Source organism: Amblyomma americanum, chromosome 1, assembly GCF_052857255.1.
Source record: "Amblyomma americanum isolate KBUSLIRL-KWMA chromosome 1, ASM5285725v1, whole genome shotgun sequence".
In the NCBI taxonomy this organism is placed as follows: domain Eukaryota; kingdom Metazoa; phylum Arthropoda; class Arachnida; order Ixodida; family Ixodidae; genus Amblyomma; species Amblyomma americanum.
This window is the reverse complement of record NC_135497.1, coordinates 535,596,497-535,616,312: the sequence shown is the minus strand read 5'-3', so window position 1 is coordinate 535,616,312 and position 19,816 is coordinate 535,596,497. Positions and strand designations below refer to the sequence as shown.

The 19,816-nt window shown below is 48.4% G+C and overlaps 1 protein-coding gene across 1 annotated transcript in view; it reads right to left on the bottom strand.

Moving 5' to 3' along the window:
* Nucleotides 1-19,816, bottom strand: part of LOC144129205 (hemicentin-1-like) — a 414,526-nt gene that overhangs the window by 97,659 nt on the left and 297,051 nt on the right. The window contains exons 29-30 of the mRNA XM_077663195.1: nt 4,438-4,629; nt 679-849 (exon numbers count right to left, since the gene is read on the bottom strand). Coding sequence (XP_077519321.1) covers nt 679-849; nt 4,438-4,629 — 363 coding nt within the window. The remainder of the gene's footprint in view (nt 1-678; nt 850-4,437; nt 4,630-19,816) is intronic.

The window sequence follows — 19,816 nt, the reverse complement described above, 5'->3', positions numbered from 1 at the left end:
TGTTTGTGGGGGCGGAGCGGTCACGGGGTTAGGGAAGAGAGTATGAAGAGTGTGTCTGCCCATTGGACGCTTGATCAGCCACCGGTTTCCCTAGTTAGGTGCCTAGCGAATATCCACTGTATTTAAGACGCGATTTGGCTGGTTTCACGGCACTTCATCTCTGACTTTTGGTCTCCCTGCTTCTCTTGTAAATATGTAAATAAACCTTCAAATTTTCCAACCCTCCTGAAGGCTTCCCTCCGTCGTCTGCAGAGTTCATCGTCATGCGGTGAAGACCTCGGTCCCGATACCCAAGCATATCAATGCATTGTTTGTTACAGTGAAATCTTAAACTATATAAAAACAGCATTCATTAAGTACTTCCCGCGGCAAAATATTCTTGTCCAGGATATATGGGTATATTTTGGAACAAAAAGCCCAATCACTAGAATGGGTTATCGACTTTTACCCGCACTCACATTGATACACCTCATCGTCTCCTCGAAGAGGCTGCCTAGATTTTACAAGCGATTACCTATACAGCTTTCTGGTGCACTTCATCACCTTAGTGCCAATACGCAGACGCATGCGACGGTGTCTGCGTGTCTTAGATTTATCTGCGCTGACTCAAGACGCTGACTATGCTAGTCGTCTTCTAAGCAAGCCAAGCTCGTTTCACGTCGCGGGGTTATCACCAACCGGGGCATGCCTCCGGGTGGCAGAAGTCCTCTTGCTCGGGCTCCCCTTGGCAGTCCCTGCCTCCCGACTCTGGCGGGGGCGAGTCGCAGGCTCGCCGTCTTGTCCTTGTGCCACCACCGCACGACGCCGAGCAGGAGGACCACTCGGACCAGGAACCCCAGCCACCGTGAACTGCGCCGCACAGGTGAGCAAGGAAGATTGAAGCGAGTGTCGATGGACAGACCACTGAGCCACTTTATTTATTTGGAATGTCCTCAGGCCCAAAGGCGCTGCTGAGGGTAGTGGTGAGATATAATTCTAAGGACCATTACGATTCTCCCTAATGCGAGATTTTAGCGCAGTACTGTCGTTGTCTAAGGCTCTGCTAGGTTCCTTGTTTCGCTTTGCTCGGTCGTCGGAACGTCTGGCGAGAATGCCAGTTGGATAGCAGTATTAGTTGATGAAGACGACGATGTTCAATGCACAGCGCTAGACTGTGTAGCAGTTTAACACGAGGCGTGATCGACTGCGGCGTTAGCCCATTGCTCTCCTGCAGTATCCAGTGAAGATGATCTTTTCGCGGCGCCGCGGGTTGGATACACTGACGGCGGCGATGCGGCTGAACACACGAACTGGCGATTAAGAGCTGCGCCCTAAAAAATTTGAAATGCAGGCATGAATGCTTTCTGCTTATACAATTTCAGATAAAATAATTTACTAGTTTTGATACATTTCTAGTTACACATTGTTAGCTAAGGCACTGCGAAAACTCGAATGGCCAACAGTGCAGGTAAGCGATATGGAAGGGCTGCTCCAGTCGGTTTATGTACGCGGGATGATTGGAAGTTTTTGTGATGAAATCGACTGCAACCTTTTCTGCGTTATCAATCCGCGGATAGATATACAAGAGAGGAAGAAGAATTTAATCGTGCGAAATGAAGTAGTAAAAATGTTCTGAAATAAACAGTATAGGAAATCTTTGACGGGAGGCGAGAGATGTAAGTTTCTATGAGTTTATGATTGTATGTACCCTATCGATGCTATTATAATTACTAAGAACTATACGAACGGAGAAATTTTGAACTAATTAGAAAGAAAAAATCAAGTGGTCGCGTTTTGGTTCTAGATGCATGCGGCATATTCAAGCTTGCTGCGGAGTAGGATTCCTCCAATAGTAGTTTTAGTGAGACAGGGGCAGTGGAAAAGTTACGGCGCAGATATTCTAGCACACGGTTAGAGCTACTCTCTGTTTTATTAACTGTAATGACCAAATGAGAGTAGACGTGTTCTCGACACCAAAGTAATGATATGAAGAAGCAGATTCCAAGGGCGTCTTATGAAAAGAGCACGAGATGGGTGTAATGAAGGGAGACATCCATTACATTGCACTCGGAAGTGTTTAGTTCCATTAGCGAGAGGTTACACCAACTGAAAATACCTCGTCATTTTGGAGTATGATGACATTTTTTTGGTCGGTAATGTCACGAAAGACAACACAATTATCTGCGACTAGGTGCATATTATATGACACTCACTGGGATAAGTCGTAAATGCAGATAAATAACAAGAGGGCCACAGCGGAAAGGACGGCATTTAGCAGGGAGTTGAAACTGTTAACTGAGACGAACTGCGATCGGTTAGAAAGTAAGTGCTCTAGCGAACTTACAATCTTGTCATGTAGGCTGAATTTGCTTAGTTTAAAAATGAGTAGCTTATGACAGAGCTTTTCGAAGGATACTGAGCACAAGCTGCAGCAGCAGCTCTATGCAGCACCTTTTCTACAGTTTTGCTAACTGCGGTTTCTGTCGCTATGGCAACGCCTCTTAATAACCAGCGTTTAATCTGAGCAAAATAAATGATGATGATGATAATGATGATGAATTTTTGCGGCGCAAGGGCATCTTTGGCCAAAGAGCGCCATGGCACAAGATATTTTTCTTCTACTCAAGGTAGTGTCAAAGACCCATTTCCCGAGCATTTCACCCTAAATAAGCCGAGCACCAGAGCAGGGGAATGCTTGTTTCCATTGTATCACTGGTCGGTGCCCGGCTGCCCTGGGGACCGAGCCTCGCACCTCTCACATGCGAGGCGAATGATGAGACCACTGAGACCACTAGGCCATCGCTGCGGGTGTACAAAATAGAGGGCGCCCTAATTTCACAACGGCGCCCTTATGTACTCATCTGATACTAACCGAAAGCACGAAACCCAAACTCGCCCACAGCAATCTTGCAACATTTTATAAGGCATAGAAGTGCAATAAATTGTCTTCAGGAAGATTTAAACACTTGATAAGACAGTGTGGCTTTCTTTCTGTGCAGTCTTAGCTGTGCCACGACGCCGCAACAAAGGGCTAGCATAGCCAGCTCTCGGCGCTTTATTCAGGTGCCGCAAACGCTGAAGTGAGCCTTTGGCGTCTTATAGAGTAACCTGTGGTGCTGCTTTCATGGCCTGCGTGTGTTTTTTTCGGTAGGCACTATTATTTCACTATTACAGCGCTCAGAACTGATTCATGTGTACAAAGGAGCGTTTACGTGAACGCATACTAATGTTGCCAACAAGCGGTTCTGCACCATGAACGTAATTTATACGCGAATTTATTACGCCGTTAAAAATATAAAGAAAAAAGTAAGCATAGTGGCAAAATCCACCACCCTGTTTAAAGGGGACGCTCCTCCCGTCCGTCCGTCCGTCCGTCCATTAGAGCCTCCAGCTAGATCAATATCCAAATCCCAAATTTGCGGTTCCCAGAAAGATGCGGAGCAAACTAGTCATCAACCCGTACCCAGAATATGCATCCCGAGTATCACCAACAAAAAAAGGAATGCAATATCTCAAATGTCTACAACAGAAAACTCTACATCAGGGTCCTCATTCGAAACCCCAGGTCATCTGCACAGACGTTACAGAACACATAACTGCAATCGTCACAGACAAATACGGCGCAGGTAATAACGACTCCTCTATAATAGTCACCGTCCCAGAGGAAGCAGAAGAGGCGGCCATCACTCTGACTGTTGCTACTGCCAATGTTCGCACAATTATTAGCGATAGTAAGACAGCCGTTTGCAGCTTCGCCTGTGGCCGTGTCTACCAAAGTACACATTGCATTCTTGAAAAGAGGCCAGCACCAAATTTTAAAATCAAATTATTCATGACTTCAGCTCTCTCTGGACTCCGAGGAAATTTAGCTGCCCACATCTCAGCTTCTGAATTGGTTTACCGGGTGGGGGAAATTACTGGGCGAGAGATGGCGTATGGATCCAGGGATAGCAAAGAAATTACAAGAGCATACCGAGTGTCGCGGACCCTCTATCCACCCGCGCACTAGTCGCTCACCAAACCTGAGGCAAACGTGTGGCGACGGCATCAAAAAAATACCTACTTGCACCAACTTCTACTCTCCAGAATACACACAGAGAGATGCACGCCAACGTGCCAGTTATGTTCCCAACCAACCATACTACAACACTCCCTATCAAAATGCAAACACCTACCCTTCACACACCCAACATTAAAAACTGAACAGTGGTAGGCACTGTTAAGCAGCTCGGAGGCCGCTGCTCAAGAAAGCATGGTCACCATTGCTGCGCAGGCGGCCGCGGCGGCGCAATGGCTTGCAGCCGTCTGACCTCCAGGACACCCCTAAAATCCCTAAAAATAAAATTTTATCTACCTACCTAGTATGGTCTTGGTGGCACGAGGGCCCTTATCTTTCTTCCAATCTCTCAAAACGACTTGCGACAAAAAAAGGTGTTGATGTCACTGGTGCAAACTTACCCGGGCAGGCGCTATCGAAGCAGGCAACCACGTTGCGCGTTCGTTCCGCACAGGTTGACGACGGCGAAGAAGTCTCGGCGGCCAAAGGCTGACCCGAGGCCACGAAGACGCAGAGCCTCTCCTTGAGGCCCGGGCCGCAAGAGGCGCTGCACGGGCCCCACGGTCCCCAGGCGACTTCCTCCTCAATGCCTGCTGCAGACAAAGCGGCGCCGATTGGCAAATCTGTTCCAAGGCACCGCGGCCGGGATTGAACCTATGTAACTTGAAAAAAAAACAGTCACAAAAGACGAGGGACAAGAGAAGAAGTGCACAAACAACAACGACTGGACTGTCAATTGAGATTTATTAGACAAAACATAGTCCCAGCAAGGCCAGCAGAGCATGCGCAAAAGCCGTATCACAACTCACAGCGCATAAGGCACACAAGATACACCTCTACCGTGACCGGCCTAAAAAAGCAAATTCCTTCTCGAGTAAGCGCACCGAACTTGTGCTAATGCAATCTTGGCCTGACAAACTGGTATGGTATGCCTCCAAGATTTCTCGCTCTTGCTTACCCTTGCCTCTACCAAGAATCATTACGTTGCTGAACAGTGGATAACACCCACATTCATTGCAATGGCGAGGCAAGTTGGCACCGTCATCAGACCCCAGGGAGGAGTGGTGCTCACGCAGCCGGTCATTAATACATCGACCTGTTTAGCCTATGTATACTCTTTCGCATGTGAGAGGGAACTTGTACACGACCTGAGCGACACACGCCGTGAAGCGGTTCTCGTGCTGCGTTGTACAGACGTGGTTCCTTTCCCTGCATCGAGAAATGCGCGAGCACAGTCCCGAAAGCTTTCAAGGGGCAGAAAACACCACACTCAATCCCTGCTTGGCCGCAACTTTTTTTCTGCCGTGGCTCATTTTATGCACGTACGGCATGACCTCAAATTTCTTGCGTTCAGTTGCTCCACCGTCAGCCGGCTTCGTCCGTTCTTGAGCTTCTGAAGCAGCGATTCAGCCACTGCTTTCAAAAGATGCTTAAGGAACCCTGTGGCTTCCGAAACGTTGGAATTGATTATCAAGGATCTTTTTGATAGCGTGGTGACAGCTTTTTTGCAGTGCATTGCGGAAAAAATTCATCAATTCTGGATGTTTTTACCTAGAACCAAGAACGCTCTGCTACCGTTCGGTTCTGCGCACTCTAAGATTGTAAAGAGAGGCATTGTGATGAATTGTTTCCCCAATGCACTGGAAAAAAGTTGTCACCACGTATCAAAAAGAGCCTTGATAATCAGTTCCAACGTTTTGGAAGCCACAGGGTTCCCTAAGCATCTTTTGAAAGCAGTGGCTGAATCGCTGCTTCAGAAGCTCAAGAACAGACGAAGCCGGCTGATGGTGGAGCAACTGAACGCAAGAAATTTGAGGTCATGCCGTACGTGCATAAAGTGAGTCACAGCATCAAAAAAGTTGCGGCCAAGCTGGGAGTGAGTGTGGTGTTTTCTGCCCCTTGCAAGCTTTCGGGTCTGTGCTCGCGCATTTCTCGAGGCAGGGAAAGGAACCACGTTTGTACAACGCAGCACGAGAACCGCTTCCCGGCGTGTGTCGCTCAGGTCGTGTAGAAGTTCCCCCTCACATGAGAAAAAGTATACATAGGCCAAACAGGTCGATGTATTAATGACCGGCTGCGTGAGCACCACTCCTTCCTTGTGTCTGATGACGGTGCCAAGTTGCATCGTCATTGGAATGAATGTGGGTGTTATCCACAGTTCAGCAACATAATGATTCTTGGTAGAGGCAAGGGTAAGCAAGAGCGAGAAATCTTGGAGGCATACCATATCAGTTTGTCAGGCCAAGATTGCAGTAGCACAACTTCGGTGCGCTTACTCGAAAAGGAATTTGCTTTTTTAGGCCGGTCACGGTAGAGGTGTATCTTGTGTGCCCTATGCGCTGTGAGTTGTGATACGGCTGTTGCCCATGCTCTGCTGGCCTTGCTGGGACTATGTTTTGTCTAATTAATCTCAGTTGACAGTCCAGACGTTGTGGCGTGTACACTCCTTCTCTTGTCCCTTGTTTTTTTGTCTTTTGTGACTGTTTTTTTTTCCAAGTTACTATGAACCAACTGGCCCGCATTTCAACCCTTCTGAACCCATGTGTTCCGGCTCAGCAGCGGAGCTTCTAACCACTGAGCCAGTGCGGTGGTGCTCTTACATAAGTGCAATGTGTTTAAGTGGTGTCCCTCTGGTGGAGTAAGGCTTTGAACTAAAGTAGCACTTACTCAATTGCGTCCATCCAAGCGCAGCCATGCGGCTGCAAAGGAAAGCTATACTGTTTCTGCGCGACCTGCTGCGCTTGTGACAGCAATTATGTTGACCCCAGACCCCAGTTTTCACAAAAAGATCAGTCCTGAATACTGCAGCATTAAATGAGCGAAATACGGCTGAAAATGTCAAAGCCGGCTTGTGTTTCCTGTTCTCAATAGTTCAAAACAATGTCTGAACTAAACAGAACTGACTGTCTATAAAAATCCTATTACCAAATAGCAAAAATAAATGAGTACTGCAATGCTACAGACAAACAAATTCCCGCTGCTACAAATCCAATCTGCCGCTCTGTATTAAAAGAACAAGTGTTGTTCACGAATTTGAAATAGCATTCGACTGCTCCATGCTCGCTGCGATAGTGCCAATTTAAAGCATGCTCCCAGCGAATCAGTCATACGGTCACGTTATTGAAACAACGCCGTAGACGAGACGAGCAGACTGGCGAGGCACTGAAATTCACTCTTAACAGGCGCGGTAAGCGATTGATGAAGAAAAAATCGCACCCGTTTTAGGCCGCGCTTCATTTACTGTTGACGAGGAACTATCGAGATAAAGCGCGGTAATGCTCTTCTGCAATTTTGAGCAACGTACGGGCAGTTGCATGCGGTTGCAATCATCCCTCATGAATCAGGGAGTACCTCGTGCCACATTGTGATGAAGCCTTGGGCCTGCGGCTTTGAGCATGAACATTAAAAACTTTTGCACCACTACCTACTTCTTATAAAAGAAGGTTCACCTAAGACCTTGCACAAGTTTTAAACTTCGGCTTTTAGCGCTTTTTCAGCATCGCATTGTGAGCGGTGTAGTGCATCAGTGCTAACTAGTAGGCTGGTTGAAAAATATTGAATAGTCAACTTTTCCACATTTACTTCTAGGCTCTTCAATAATTGAGGATTGTGTAGCCCACTGTAAGTAAAAGCCACGTCAGTTTTTAGCCACCCTCGGCACTGTGGCCCAACAAATTTTGGCTATTTCGACCTTTTACGTTTACTGGAGAGGTTGCTTTGCCTTCAAGCTTCTCGAAGGAGCATGTATTTTAGCACGATGTGACAGAATATCTTGGGCCACAGCGGTGAAGATAACCGCGTTTTAGAAATTCTTAAAACTGATGTGGATACCCAAGCACCAGTGGCCGATGGCCTATCACTGGACACGACTTGGAATGCTCTCGATGGCCATCGTACTTTTCCAGCACCCAGGCTCCTTGATAGGAACTAGCTTGGAGACCATGCTGGATGAAACTTAACAAGACGATCATTGGTAAGATGGCTTGGCAACTCTTTGGCCACCATGCATCATCACACACGTTCCATTCCCTGAATACGTAAGATACCCGGGCTAAATATAACTGTACGCTGTGAGCGATTGTCTGCCTTTTGTTGTTTTTATTTCTTCGTCCCTTTCGCGCACGTGTTCTTCTGGTGCCTGCTTCGAGTTGATCGGACGGCCGCGTTACGCGAGGCCTGCGAAGAACACCGATGAAATAAATAGTTCTCCAAAAAGATTCAAACAAAAATATTATGAAATCACCTGTATATTAGCGAAAATTGAGGGAATAAAACATCCACATATTCCCCACGGATAAGTGTAATTTGTGCATGTAAAGTCGGCCTAAAAAAGTTTGTTGTCAGCATGATTTTGTATCCATCCGCCCAGTGTGCCGCACGTGTTGCTTCTGTCGGTGCGAGATGTTGCAGCGGTTGTAGTGCTGCAGTCTTTAGTAGCTTCGTTGAAGTGCTTTCGTCCCTGCGATAATCTGCAAATTTCAAAGTTTTGGGACAGTTCTGCGAGATTGCAATACTTCAACTGCTCACGATCGACGTGCCTCCGACGACGTCTTTCGTGGTGAATTTGTTGCTGACCGGATCACCAACTCGTACGTCTGTGGTTGAGAAAAGTAAGCCTAAAATTTTACTTAGTGTAAGCACGCCATGTGGCAATGATATACTTATTTTGATTATGTGGACAGTCAGTTGGAAGCTGCAAACAGTTTATTTTTCATTCTTCTGGGCTGGCGGAATTTGCAATCGCCACTGTGAAGTTAGCGGGAATTGTTGTTGATGTTGCGATGCTGCAAGCGCTCTTGAAGGAAAAAAGAAATGTTGTGGCTGTGGTCGGAAATTAATCTAAGGGTAGTGTTGGCATGCATTGTGTATATAAAAAAATTACGTGTGCCGAATCGTTATGTGAAAAAAATGTTTTCGGATTAACACGGCGCTCACGAGGTGCTTATGGGGGTTTAACGTCCCAAAGCGACTCAGGCTATGAGAGACGCCGTAGTGAAGGGCTCCGGAAATTTCGACCACCTGGGGTTCTTGAACGTGCACTGACATCGCACAGTACACGGGCCTCTAGAATTTCGGCTTCATCGAAATTCGACCGCCGCGGCCGGGATCGAGCCCGCGCCTTTCGGGCCAGCAGCCGAGCGCCATAACCACTCGGCCACCATGGCGGCGAAGGAACTATTATTATTATCGTCTGTGCCAGTGAACAAATTGAAAGATACGCCTGCACGTTGGTTCTCTGGACCTTGCATTTAAACTCCACACTCGGAAAACTGGAAGCGAGTGGAAATAGCACTTGCAGGCAGCAATGAATGCAGCAGAGGGTAAGTGTAGCGCTTGGGACGCTGCACATAACGCACATGCACGTGAGGCCAAAGCCCGCAACTGTGTTGCGGGGTATAGAAGATTTGAACAAAATCGCCATATATCTTGATAGAACTGTATGTGTGGCCAATGTAGAGACAAAACGACACAGTCTCATTCAGCACTGCATGCTGCTGAAGCTGTTGCTGAAGTTTGCATTGAAGGTGAATACTGTCTTTAGAGTTTTTGTTAGAAAGAAGCCTTATAATTTTTGACCCAACCGGTAGGCCTGAAAATATTATACATTTTATGCATACTCTGATAAGTTTTCTCGCAGAAATATTGCAAATTGGGTGCAATGAGTATTTCTTCTATTGCTAATTTTCGTGGCAGGTGCATAAATGTGTTGTACCTCGATGTAATGTGAGAGAACAGAACAAGGAAGTGGAACAAAGCTCCAAAGATGTAGCACTTATATCTTCGGGCTTTTTGGCCTCTTCCTTAAATTCCATTTCTGCAACGTGCTGGCTAACCTACCTCAGATGTCACTTTTACTGTTGTGGCATCTAGTGTATCTCTATGTTCAAGTACCTCATAAGTGGTTTAGTGGCAAAACATTAGTAAAGGATCAAGCATTGTGTTTAGAGTGTGCATTGAAAAATTTTTCAGAATGTACCGCACAAAATCCTCTGCCCTTGTGATAGTGGCTGCAATGCTTAGCGTGGTGGTATAGGCACGGTGTGTACATATGGCACATACAAAACCAGTCCCATGGCATTCTAATCACAGCATGATCTCGTGTAAGGACCACAGCCATAAATGGAGTGCACCTCGTTTTGAAGTTGGTAATTGCGAAAAACACGGTTATACTTTTAATCCCCCACTGCCACTTCGGAAGAGGCTGAAGAAGCCGCTATTGCCCCAGCCATCACGCACACGGAGGCCCGGTATATACTATCGGACTCTAGAACTGCCATACTAAATTTCGCCCGCGGGATAGTTCATGTCCCTGCATTTCGCACACTGAACTCGCTCGCCGCACACCTGCCCCGCCACATGGAGTTCATATGGGTGCCTGCGCACTCCGGGAATCCCGGAAACGAGGCTGCCAATGCTTTAGCCCGAGGTTCTCAACCGGGCACCGGCGGCCTCCGATCTGGGGTTCTCAGGGGAGCGCATGCATTCCTTCAGTGAACTGACGCAGGCCTACAAAGTGGAGCATCGGCTGTGCCCCCCCCCCCACTCCATCCCTCCCTCGACAATTATCACCAGGAACTTTGGAGGCGGCTCCAAACACGCACCTTACCCTCCCCTTATATACGGTGGCGCTATCACCAAGTCCACACAAACCCCTCCTGTACCCTCTGCCACCACCCCAAAGCCACTCTCGATCATATCCTTTTCAACTGACCGGCGGATACTCCCCCTTGGGGCCTGGAGCAACTTACCACTTGGGAGGCTTGGGAGACCCTACTGCGCTATGAGGACGCGGCCAAGCAAGCCATAGCAACAGGCCAGTCTGCCAGCTTCTTGAGCCTCCGGGACATGAGCGTTTGAGTGCAGTGGGGCCGTGCGGAGCCCCAAGGAACTGCGCGTCCTAATCTCCCCTGTGTCTAATAAACAGTTTCCACCTACCTAACTATCATAGCCATAAATGAGGTGCACCTTGCTTTGAAGTAGATAATTGCGAAAAACACGGTTATACTTTTTTGCAATTCATTTATGGAGCGCACCTTCAAAATTTGCACCCAAATTTAAAAAAAATGCCATCCTTACATGCGTTTATACAGTTTCACAACTAAATCTTACGTAAAGGTCTAACACTAAAACACTTGATTTTTCTTTCAGTGCTTTACATGAACAAAAGTTCGTTTGGTGTTCTGCACCGACAGTTTGTGTTCTTAGCTTTCATCTTTAGTGAAGCATTTTTACAGTTTGCAGTGTATCTGTTTCTTCTGAAGGGTTATTTATTGCCGATTGGTTTTGAAGTCTATACTTCTTCATTTGGTGGCATTGGTGCGCATGTCCTCTGTTTTGGCAGGTGCTGCACACAGTCTCTTTGACATGATAGAAGCCTGCGTCACAGATGCCACCAAAAGCTGGCTTATGTTCGTGGGAGATCTGCAAGGGGGCCGGACCGCAAGGCGTCGCTTGGCCGGACTGGCTGCATCCAGCGTGCACAATGACTGTTATTTAAAGAAAAATAAATGCATGAAGGGAACGTTTTACCTGAATGTGGCTATATGTTTTGTTGTGCTCATCTGCCGTGTCTAGAGCACAAATCAATATTCCTGACGGATGTGCAGGTATTTATATGTCCAAGAACGTAAAGAGAACATTACTATTGCCGGTATACAAGCTAATGAACTACAAATCTAGAACTAGGTGGTTATTGTTGTGTGCGCGAAACCAAGCACATGTGTTATCGCGTACTGCCTGCGCATGCTCACTGCCCGGCTATCTCTTATCGGGTAGCCCGTGCTGGCTTTAAAAGACCGCTCGCACGGGCCCACCGCGCTCAGTATGTAACCTGTTGGCTTCCTGCCAAGTAGCAGGAATAAACGTTCTTTCGATGCTACGTCTACGCCGCCCAGTTCTTGGATGCCAGACATGACATATTGGCGACGAGGATGGGATGACCGCCGTACGGAATTCGCAGTGTAAAGAATCTGGCCTCTGTGTAAAAAAGCTTCCCGCCACGAAGATTTCCCTGCGGTGAAATTCCTGAAACTGGCATCACGGCAGCCGAAACTTCCAAGTGAGTCATGGGTCACATCGGCTACATTGAACCTTTCGACGAGACCACGAGCGACTGGCGCTCGTACGAGGAAAGGTTGAAGGCCTATCTTTCGGCCAACGATGTTCCAGTAGCAAAGAAGGTTCCTGCTTTCCTAAGTCTCATTGGCGCGAAGACCTACGCGCTGCTCAAGTCGCTGACGGCACCGGATGCACCGTCGTCACGAGAGTTTGACAGTATTCTGAAACTCCTGAGCGATCACCTGGCGCCGCAGTCGTCCGTCATCGCAGAGCGTGCGAAATTTTACAAGCGGTCACAGCGAAGTGGTGAGTCCATTGCCGAATTTGTCGCGGAACTTCGAAGGCTGGTGCAGAGTTGCGAATTTGGAAGTTTCTTGGATAAAGCGCTCCGGGACTGTTTCGTTTGCGGCCTGCTCCGCGAGGACATTCAGCGTGTGTTGTTCACGGAAGACAAAAAGCTAACCTTCCAGAAGGCCGTAGATAAAGCTCTTGCCATGGAAACTGCAATGAAAAGCGCGGCGTTCACGCATAACAGCGTATCCCCGGCGTACGAAGTGAATAAGGTTCGAGGTGAAAAGCAGTCTGTGATGTCGCCAAGCTGTTTCCGTTGCGGGTCACCCAATCACTCTAGTGAAGCGTGCCCTCATATCGGCGATACATGTTATAATTGTAACCGGAAAGGGCATATTCAACGCGCCTGCACGAAAGGAAAGAAAACTATGAGGCAAAGCCTCGGAAACGTGTGAAGATGCTCACGTCCGTCCGAAACGAGTCGTCTGTCCCACTTCAGTCAGTCACCGCATGCCCGTTTACTGTACCCGTGAACGTTGACGGTGTCCTACTGACGATGGAGCTTGACACCGGCGCAGCCGTATCCGTCATATCATGGCGCGAATTCCAGAGGCTGTTTCCACGTAAGCGACTTCAGCCAGCTACGTTAAAGCTGCGCACGTATACTGGGGCCATAGTAACACCGAAGGGTATGGCGAAAGTCGTCGTGCACCACAACGGCCAGAGCGTAGAGCTTCCCCTGTACGTCGTGCACACTACAGGACCGGCACTCCTCGGCAGAGAATGGTTGCAAGATATTCGTCTGGATTGGAAGAACCTAGTTTTTTTGAAGCACCTTGGTCCCTCTCTAGAAATGCCAAAACACTGGCAAGAAAAGCTGGAAGCCATGCTAGACAGCCATTCCGAACTTTTCAAGGATGAGCTAGGTACCATCACGGAAGAGCAGGCCGAGCTTGTCCTTCGCGAAGGGTCACAGCCGAAGTTTGTAAAGGCAAGAAGCGTTTCCTTTGCTCTGCAAGGTGCAGTAGAAGCTGAACTTGCGAAAATGGAGAAGCTTGGCATCATAACGCCTGTTGCTACAAGCGAATACGCGACGCCCTTGGTACCGGTGGTGAAAAGGGATGGAAGCCTCCGACTGTGTGGCGATTATAAAACCACCGTCAATCCCTGTCTGGAAGTAGACCGCTACCCGCTACATCGGATAGATGACCTAGCAGCGCTTGCAGGAGGAGAGGAATTTTCGAAGATCGACCTGAGTAGGGCCTACCAGCAGGTAGTTATGGCGGAAAGCTCCCGGAAACTACTGACGATAAACACACATAAGGGCTTGTATACTATGAACCGTCTGGCTTTCGGCATTTCGTCCGCCCCAAGCATATTTCAAAGAATTATGAACAACATGCTGAAAGGGTTGGAAGGAGTCAGTTGCTACCTTGACGACGTCCTGGTCACAGGCAAGACCAAGCAAGAGCATTTCCATAACGTGGAAGCCGTCTTGTCAAGATTGCAGGAACGCGGTGTGCGCATCCGGCGCGATAAGTGCTCGTTCTTTCAACGAGAGCTCCGTTATCTGGGCCACGTCATCAACACCGAGGGTGTTTGCGCATCGCCTGAAAAGGTATTGGCACTGCTAAATGCGCCTGCTCCAAAAGACAAGCAGCAACTGCAGTCGTTCCTTGGGATGGTCAATTATTACGGCAAGTTTGTTCAGCGTCTCTCGACTTTGGCACAGCCGTTGTACAGGCTGCTAAAGCAAACAAAGGAGTGGACATGGGATGCGTCATGCCAGCTTGCTTTCACGGAGATAAAAGCAGCTATGGCTTCCCCTCCAGTTCTTGCCCACTATGATCCGAAGCGACCGCTTCAACTTGCCTGCAACGCATCTCAGTACGGCATAGGCGCAGTTCTTTCGCAGAAAATGACAAATGGATTAGTTCGACCGGTTGCCTACGCATCCCGCACATTGTTAAGTGCCGAAAAAAACTACAGTCAGATCGAGAAAGAAGCCCTTGCCCTCGTATTCGGCGTAAAAAAGTTTCACTTCTACGTCTACGGAAGGTTGCCCACGCTTGTGACTGACCATAAACCATTGCAAACAATTTTCGGCCCGAAAACAGGCATTCCCGCGATGGCAGCTGCCCGCATGCAGCGTTGGGCGCTGACGCTGTCAGCCTACAACTATGCTCTTGAATTCAAGAAATCTACTGATAATGCGGAAGTAGTCTGTCTAGCGCGCTTGCCGCTCGACAGCAGCGAAAAGCAATCGGCAGAAGAAAGCGAAACTTTTTATTCGCTTCGTTTTGAAACGCTGCCTGTCACAGGCCAAAACATCGCTCGTGAAACGAGGCGCGATCCTTTACTAAGCAAGGTACTGAACTTCACAAGTGCTGGCTGGCCGTCGCATGCCGCTGAAAAGGAGTTGAAACTTTTCTTCGACAAGAGTTTGGAGCTCACAGTTCATCAAGGGTGTTTAATGTATGGCATGAGAGTAGTCGTGCCTCCAAAACACCGAGCCTTCTTGCTTGAGGAACTTCATCAGGGTCATTCCGGTATCGTAAGATGCAAAGAACTCGCGAGGAGCTACGTCTGGTGGCCTGGTATCGACGCGAACCTAGAGCAACACGTGAAGAAATGTGCAGAGTGTCAGCAGCAACGGAACGAACCAGCACCGGCTCCGCTTCATCCATGGTCATGGCCGACTTCGCTGTGGCAGAGTTCACTTGGACTTTGTTGGACCCATGAAAGACAAAATGTTCCTTGTTGCTGTGGACGCACACTCAAAATGGCCGGAAGTTTATGTCATGCAGAAGACTACGGCGTACCACACAATTCAGTGTCTCCAAGACCTGTTCTCTCGTTTTGGCGTACCCGAGACCATAGTGACCGACAACGGACCACAGTTCGTTTCCAAAGAATTCAAGAGCTGGCAAACAGCAAGTCAGGCACCCCACGAAAGCTTCTCACGTCAAAGACAGCCGAGAGCACTTTGAATCAAGACCACATCCGCGTCCAGCTGACAGCGTTCCGCCATCGTGTCGTTGGTGTGGGAAAGAACGACACCCGCATTCACTGTGCCTAGCGCGGGCGCAGGTATGCAGGGGCTGCCACAAAAACGGCAACTACGCGTCTGTCAGCATTTCACGCCGGGTTGACATCGTTGAAGCATCAGAACCCGACAGCCAAGGTGGATTTCTCAGAACCGTCTCGTCTTTCGATACGTCGACATGGGACACAACCATCCTCGTGCAAGGCCAACCTGTCCAATTCAGGATCGACACAGGTGCCGACGAATCTGTCCTCCCACCTACGACTTTCAGCATGCTCCGACATCAGTCTCCGTTGTCTGTTGCTCCTCGGCAGCTCTACGGTCCCAGTGGGAGACCTCTCGCAGCCAAGGGCGTAGCGCGTCTTCAACCGTCGACGTGACACGCTCCAAGACGTCTACGTTCTGGAAGATTTCCACATTCCCTTACTCGGCAAGCCCGCCATCAGAGACTTGCAGGGGCTAACCTTCGTCAACGCATTCGCAAAGAAGGCGAGCCCAAGTGACGATTTTTCAAGTTTGTTTCAAGGCCTCGGCAAGCTATTAAGAGAACACAACATTCGCCTGCGCGAAGGTGAGAAACCAATTGCTTTGAGCACCCCTCGCCGCATACCAATTCCGCTCTTCACGAAAACAAGGCTTGAACTGCAGCGAATGGAAATATTTAAGTCATTTCACCTGTTGATGAGCCGACTGAATGGTGTGCACCAATGGTGGTAGTCCAAAAACCAAACGGTGATGTTAGAATTTGCGTCGACTTCACCGAGCTCAACCGTCACGTCCTACGAGAGTGGTATCCGAATCCCTCTGTTGAGCATATACTCGGGCTACTCCATGGAGCCAAGGTGTTTTCGAAGATGAATGCCAATTCAGGGTTCTGGCAGATACCACTCGGTGAAGGCAGCAAGAAGCTCGCTACTTTCATCACGCCATTCGGGGGGTTTTCTTTCAACAGGCTTCCATTTGGCATCGCGTGCACTCCTGAGTACTTCCAGAAGCAGATGTCAAAAATTCTGGAAGGTGTCAACAGAGCTGTGTGTCATATAGACGACATCCTTATCTGCGGCTCAGACGAAACAGAGCACCACGAGACATTCCGCACCGTTCTTCAACGACTAACTAAGGCAGGTGTCACGCTAAACGAGAACAAGTGCCTGTTTAACGTCGACCAGCTCACGTTCCTGGGTCACAAGCTTGACTAGCAAGGAATCAAACCGGACGACAAAAAGGTTGAGGCCATCTTAAATATGAACAGCCCGACCAACAGAAGCGAGCTGCAAAGGGTGCTTGGGATGGCAACCTATGTTGCCCGCTTTGTCCCCAACCTCCATGACGTGCTCAAACCACTCACTTGCTTACTGTCAAAAATGCAGGAATTTGTTTGGGACATTCCTCAGCAGCAAGCGTTTGACAAGTGGAAGCGACTACTTTCGTCTCGCCCAGTGCTAGGGGTGTACGACCCTGCAAAGGATACAGTAGTCAGTGCACACGCTTCTTCCTATGGACTGCGGGCGGTGATTCGACAGAAACAGGCCAGTGGCAAGTTTTAGGTCATCGCTTATGCCTCCCGGCTTCTATCTGATACATAAAAACGCAATGCACTAATAGAGAAATAGGCTCTTGCCTTGGTTTAGGCTTGCGGAAAGTTCAGCGACTATCTCGTCGCCAAGTTCTCACTCGAGACCGATCACAAGCCGCTGGTACCAATCTTTATGTCAAAGAGTCTTGATGATCTTACACCTCGACTACAGAGGCTCAAAATGAGGGTGATACGGTACCAGTACAAGGTGGCGTACGTCCCTGGGAAAGACCTCCTCGCCGCTGACACGCTTTCCAGAGCGCCGCTTCAACAGACCGGTGACACCGAGATAGAGGGCGACATCGAAGCTTTCGTCAGCTGTGCGAGGACAACTCTTCCCATCAAGCAGCATTGTCTTGAGTGGCTGAAAGGGTCCCAAAAATTAGATCGAATGTGCTTGTATCTCCGAGAACTTGTTCTTATAACTCCGAGAAGGAAAACTGGCCTTCCAGACGATCCAGGACGATCTGGCCTTCCAGGACGATCTGCTACCCTACGCAGCCCAGGTGGTTGTCCCACTCACATTCAGGAACGAAATTCTGCGTCTTCTGCACGATGGCTACTTCGGCATTACGAAGACGCAAGCTCGCGCCAAGGACACCGTTTGGTGGCCTACACTGGCCAAAGACATCGCAACCACGATAAAACATTGCCTAGAATGTGTCAAGACGTCCAGCAACCGAAAAATGCCCCTTCGAAGCACCGAGTTTTTTCAAGACCATGGGAGAGAGTTGCAACAAACCTGTTCTTGAACATCCACTGGTGGTTAATCGTGACTGAATATTACTCCAGATATTCCGAACTGACTCGTATAGAGAAGCTTTCATCTACTAGAGTGATCAATCACTGCAAATCAATTTTCGCCCGGCATGTCATTCCAGAGGTCGTAGTCTCCGATAATGGTCCGCAGTTCTCGTCTTCCGACTTCACTAAGTTTGCTCAAGAATACGAGTTCAAACACGTCACATCAAGCCCACAATACCCTCAGAGCAACCGACTCGCTGAGGCTGCGGTAAAAATCATCAAACCTGCAATGAAGACCCAAGACCTGTACCTGACCCTCCTGTCCTACAGGTCAACTCCGTTAAAAAAATGGCTACAGCCCCTCTAAACTATTTATGGGGAGGCGGTTGCGGACAAAGATTCCTCTGACTCCCAGAAGGCTTGTTCCTCGTTTTTCAGGCGCCACTGAACTTCGGAATTTCGAAACCCAATACCGCGAACAGCAGTGAATAGATTACGATAGACTACATATCGTACGGTAACTTCCGACCCTTCTGGAAGGAGATGAAGTAACAAACTGCGCTGACGCCTCCCACCGGCACACCGGGTGTTGACGTTGCTTCATTCCTCCCAAGAGGTTGCTTTTCTGTGAGGAGAGATCTTGTAGGCGTTAGCCACATGCAGTGGCTAGGCCATCTGCGTGGCTTGGCTGCGCGGGTGTGCGCCCGCGTGAAGCTCGCGGCGGCTTGCACGCGTTTCGTGCTCGTGCCGGCATTCGCTGGGCTGGAATAAAGCTGCCCGGTTGGCGTCTCAACACTCTCGTTTTCCTAAACCCAACAGTTACCGAAAAAAATGTGCTAGGAGAAAGCTAAAATATTAATTGACCAACATGATTGGCCTACAGTCAAAGAAACTGCTAGGATTTAGCATGTTGTTAGAGTGCAGGCCTTATCATGGTCCAAGTCATTTCCTTAGAATGGCCAATGGTTGGCTTGTCACCACATCCAAGCACAAACTTTGATTGATGTCCTGCATTTTGCCAATCTTCGAAGCATTTGCCCCTGATGATATGCCTTGCTTGGGCCAATGAAATTCTGCTGCTTGGGTACTACTTAAAGTGGGCTACACGCCTCTCAGTAAGTAAGAAGACTAACAATAATAGCAAAAAGGTAACTATTATTATTAGTTAATGTGCCTACTAGCTAGCATGTCTTAGCTGTATTCAGATGTATTGCACAGCTCCAATGCTAAGCTGAAAAATTCGCTGTTCTAACTAAAAAACGTTTTTGTTTAATTTGTGTAAAGTCTTGGGTAAAACACCCATTATACAGGCTGTTATATACGAAACGGCCACCGCGATTGCTCAGTGGTTATGGCACCCGGATGCTGACCCGAAAGACGTGGGTTCGATCCCGACCGCGGAGGGGTCGAATTTTGATGGTGGCGAAATTCTGGAGGCCCGTGTACTGTACGATGTCAAAAGAACCCGAGGCGGTCGAAATTTCATTACAGCGTCCCTGATAGCCTGAGTCGCTTTGGGGCGTTATATTCCCATAAATCAAATCAAACAAGAAAACTTTGCGCAAAACACAACGGGACACGTGGAAGAAACACGCACACGAGCGCACGTGTTTCCGCTCGTGTGCGTGTTTTTACCTCATGTCCTGTCATGTTTTGGACAATGTTTATTTGAATATGCCGCATTACCACCTGGACCAACAGTCTGCGCTGTTACCTCTTACAAGCAATGACCCGACGCTTGAAAGGAAAAACACTTCCCAAAAATTACGTGGGCTACTTAAAACGTCTACGTGCTTTGAATGCGAAAGCATGCATTGTTTTTTAAATTCACGTCTCGCTTACTTGTTCTAATTTTTCCCTCTTACATTCTAATGACCAATCCAATCATAAGTTTACTTTCGTACTGCAGCCTATAGGCAATTTTCACCTTGGTTCGCCGAGAAGCAACACGATTTAAGGTCCTATAGATTGTGTGCTCGTCTCGCAATCTGGAAGTCGTATGTTCAGTTCACTGCTGAACGTACGACTGAACGTTCATTCCTGAACGTTCAGTTCAGGAATTTTT